Source organism: Fimicolochytrium jonesii (assembly GCF_025526975.1).
Source record: "Fimicolochytrium jonesii strain JEL569 chromosome Unknown EV422scaffold_25, whole genome shotgun sequence".
Taxonomy (NCBI): Eukaryota; Fungi; Chytridiomycota; class Chytridiomycetes; order Spizellomycetales; family Powellomycetaceae; genus Fimicolochytrium; species Fimicolochytrium jonesii.
The window spans coordinates 455686-459799 of NW_026515692.1; the positions used below are offsets into that span (position 1 = coordinate 455686).

Consider the following 4114-nt stretch of genomic DNA (forward strand, 5'->3'; position numbering starts at 1 on the left):
GGTGCGGATTCAAAAGATAGTATAGGTACGGAAGGGCAACCAGGGAGATTCAATCACTATTGACAGAGCTATGGCACCCGCAAGCTCCAATGGGTGGGACTTAGAGAATTTTCGAAAATTTTGCATTTTGCGCCGTCTGGTTGACCTGACCAAACACAGGTAACATTCAACCGACAGACATTGGCATAGTGGCAAGTGCTAATGTTATCTGAACTAGTGCCCCAAGTTCCAACCCCGGTTTTGCTGGGGATACTTTTTTTTTTCTTTTTCCCGCGCCACCCGAAACACGATGTGGGCGTAACGAAAGTTGTAGCCAGATATATGTTCTCATAGTTAAAGTCATCTCAGATGTGCAATTAAGCTGTAAACGGCTGCAGAAAATGCAAAAAACAAAATAGGATTGACGCTTTTCTCAAAATCCAACACCACCTGGAATGCATTAAAGCCAGTCCATACACATGTCCTTTACCTAGGAACCCCCTACAGATGAATTCCCATAGTCCCCGGACACCCATAGCGCACTCTATACAACTCTACTATGCACGCATACTGGTTAGGGTTAGCCTGCGCCCTATCTGGCGAATACGTTTTCAATGCATTTCATCGATGGCAAATAGCGCAGTTGCATAAGATACTCAATTCACAACCGAGGGTGCATGGTTCAAACCTTGCGTTCGACACAACAACAGAGGGATTTTTCCGGGGGCAAAATAAATATCACCATGCACCCATATCAATACGATGTGGACTGGATGGCGGTTACGATCAGTTTAACTGATCTTAACCAGCTGTTCGATAGGTCCACCATTGTCCAAATGGCGGGCGCTCGTCCGCCGTTCAAGGATGACCCATTCTATAAGGAATGGATTACGGTTGTGAGCCAACCGTTCATACTGAGCATCCCGCCGAGTCGGGGTGTTAGAGAGGGGATCATTGAGGGATTATATAGGGACCATGGAATAATTGTGCGGGGGAGTGACAGCCCTAATAGCACGATTCAGGGCAGACAGCATGTGGCGTTGGATACCCTGATTGGGACCTTGTCGGAATGCGTTGAAGGGGGAATGGTTAGGATAGTGCAGTACGGGATGAAGGCTTACTGGGAGACCATGGCAGCGAAGGATGCGGTCTACGAGAGTTCAGGGGGCCGGTCGAATACCTTCGACATAGGATTGATGATCAGGAGCATGGATATCCCGGTGCTGAGGGGACGAGATGAGGCAGGGGATGAGACGTTCCCAATGTTCGGGCCCTTGGGGAAGGGATTTGGGAGTGTAAGCTTCGATGAGGGCCTAGTTTCAGTGACAGTGTACCCAAGAATCGTACATGCTCTCAAAGCCTACGCATCGAATATATCGATGAAGACTCCGAAGGTGATGAGGAGTTTGAGGGGACGGAAGGAAACCTTGGGGGGCCTGAGGCGATGGTTAAGAGGGAATATGGGGAAGTTGGGGGGAGTCAGGATTGAGGCTAGAGTGCAAGCCCCTACCGTAGCAGCGGCGATTAAGGTGGTGGAGGGCCTCAAGATCCTTGACCTTGAGACGGTGGTTGGAATCCTGGGAGAAGAATCGGTTCGACTAGTACAGGTGGAAGACTACCTTCGAAACCTGGATGAGATCTGGATAGCAGCAAAGGAGCGCGTATTCAGAGGCAGTCGAGACACCCAGGCGGTAACACCTGAGCAAGCCCAGCGATTCAGAGATGTGCTCAACGCTTTCGGGTTCAACCCAGGCTGGAGGAAAAGGCAGGCACCTACCATTACCAAAGATGGTGCCTGGTGGTTGAGCCCGGAGGCTGGGCTACCACCTGCGGTTGAGCAGGATCCCCGAGCGGAGTTGGAGGAGTTGTACAGTCAGTATGGGGCACAGCTTAGATGCGAATGTGGAGGAAGCATATTCCATAAGGTGGGGGGGAAGAAGGAGTTCAGATTGAGGTGCGCCAGATACACCCATGCATTGTGTAGTGAAACCTGGAGGGCAAACCAGATAAGGGATAGGATTGAGGAAGTGATTAGGGTACACCGGGAAGCTGAGGATAGGGAAGCTCAAGAGAGGGAGGCAGCCCAGCAGCGAGAGGCTGGAGATTCAGCAAGACGGGACCAAGTGGCAGAGGCCAAGGAGGATATCACAGCAAGGGCGAAGTTCAGGAAGCATAGTAGGGGGGAGCGGTGGAATTGGGTACGAGGTTCAGGATTAGTGGGAAGTACCTGGTATGGCAGCATAGAGGAATGTGTGGATGCAATCTGGGAGGAGTTTGGGGAGAATTGGGAGCAGCATGTAATGATACGATTGTAATAGATTGACTACAAGTGTGTAATACAATATCTGGGTAAACATGTGGGTGGAAATATTTTTGCTTCCCGTGAGAAGGTGTCTACTATACAACACTTCATCAGTTCAAACCGTACCACCTTGGACACCCAAGAAAAGTTGTGCGGATTCAAAAGATGGTATAGTTATGGAAGTGGAACCAGGGAGATTCAATGACTATTGAACAAGCTATGGCACACGTAAGTTCCTAGGAGTGGGACTTAGCACAATTTGAGAAAACATATCAGAGGAACTGGAGAACACACTCCTGGGGACTTAGCAAATTGGCGCAGGTTCGATTCTCAGAGGGAGCAAGGCCTTCTTTTCTTTTTTTCTCCTTCAAAACATCTTCAAATGTGTCTAGGAGTCCTCAACAGTGTCAGGAAATGATCAAAAAGCTGAGAAGTGCAGGCAAAAAGTGTTTTTGGCCTGTCGACAAGCAAAATATGCGAAAAGCATGCGGTGCGTGTCCATTTGCATGCCCTACGTCATCCGTACCACCTTGGACACCCAAAGAAAGTTGCGCGGATTCAAAAGATAGTATAGTTACGGAAGTGGAACCAGGGAGATTCAATCACTGTTGACAGAGCTATGGCACCCGCAAGCTCCAATGGGTGGGACTTAGAGAATTTTCGAAAATTTTGCATTTTGCGCCGTCTGGTTGACCCGACCAAACACAGGTAACATTCTACCGACAGACATTGGCATAGTGGCAAGTGCTAATGTTATCTGAACTACTGCCCCAAGTTCCAACCCCGGTTTTGCTGGGGATACTTTTTTTTTTCTTTTTCCTGTGCCACCCGAAACACGATGTGGGCGTAACGAAAGTTGTAGCCAGATATATGTTCTCATAGTTAAAGTCATCTCAGATGCGCAATTAAGCTGTAAACGGCTGCAGAAAATGCAAAAAACAAAATAGGATTGACGCTTTTCTCAAAATCCAACACCACCTGGAATGCATTAAAGCCAGTCCATACACATGTCCTTTACCTAGGAACCCCCTACAGATGAATTCCCATAGTCCCCGGACACCCATAGCGCACTCTATACAACTCTACTATGCACGCATACTGGTTAGGGTTAGCCTGCGCCCTATCTGGCGAATACGTTTTCAATGCATTTCATCGATGGCAAATAGCGCAGTTGCATAAGATACTCAATTCACAACCGAGGGTGCATGGTTCAAACCTTGCGTTCGACACAACAACAGAGGGATTTTTCCAGGGGCAAAATAAATATCACCATGCACCCATATCAATACGATGTGGACTGGATGGCGGTTACGATCAGTTTAACTGATCTTAACCAGCTGTTCGATAGGTCCACCATTGTCCAAATGGCGGGCGCTCGTCCGCCGTTCAAGGATGACCCATTCTATAAGGAATGGATTACGGTTGTGAGCCAACCGTTCATACTGAGCATCCCGCCGAGTCGGGGTGTTAGAGAGGGGATCATTGAGGGATTATATAGGGACCATGGAATAATTGTGCGGGGGAGTGACAGCCCTAATAGCACGATTCAGGGCAGACAGCATGTGGCGTTGGATACCCTGATTGGGACCTTGTCGGAATGCGTTGAAGGGGGAATGGTTAGGATAGTGCAGTACGGGATGAAGGCTTACTGGGAGACCATGGCAGCGAAGGATGCGGTCTACGAGAGTTCAGGGGGCCGGTCGAATACCTTCGACATAGGATTGATGATCCTTAGGGTTAGGGTTAGGGTTAGGGTTAGGTTAGGTAGGTTAGGGTTAGGGTTAGGGTTAGGGTTAGGGTTAGGGTAGGGTTAGGGTTAAGGACTGTTCCGGG

At 48.9% G+C, this 4114-nt stretch overlaps 1 protein-coding gene across 1 annotated transcript; it reads left to right on the forward strand.

Moving 5' to 3' along the window:
- Positions 1-722: 722 nt before the first annotated feature.
- EV422DRAFT_570367 (uncharacterized protein) lies at positions 723-2294 on the forward strand (the record flags this gene model as incomplete). Its single annotated transcript, XM_053072870.1, has 1 exon — positions 723-2294. The coding sequence occupies one exon, from the start codon at positions 723-725 to the stop codon at positions 2292-2294; it is 1572 nt and encodes a 523-aa protein (XP_052922862.1).
- Between the last annotated feature and the right edge of the window lie 1820 nt (positions 2295-4114).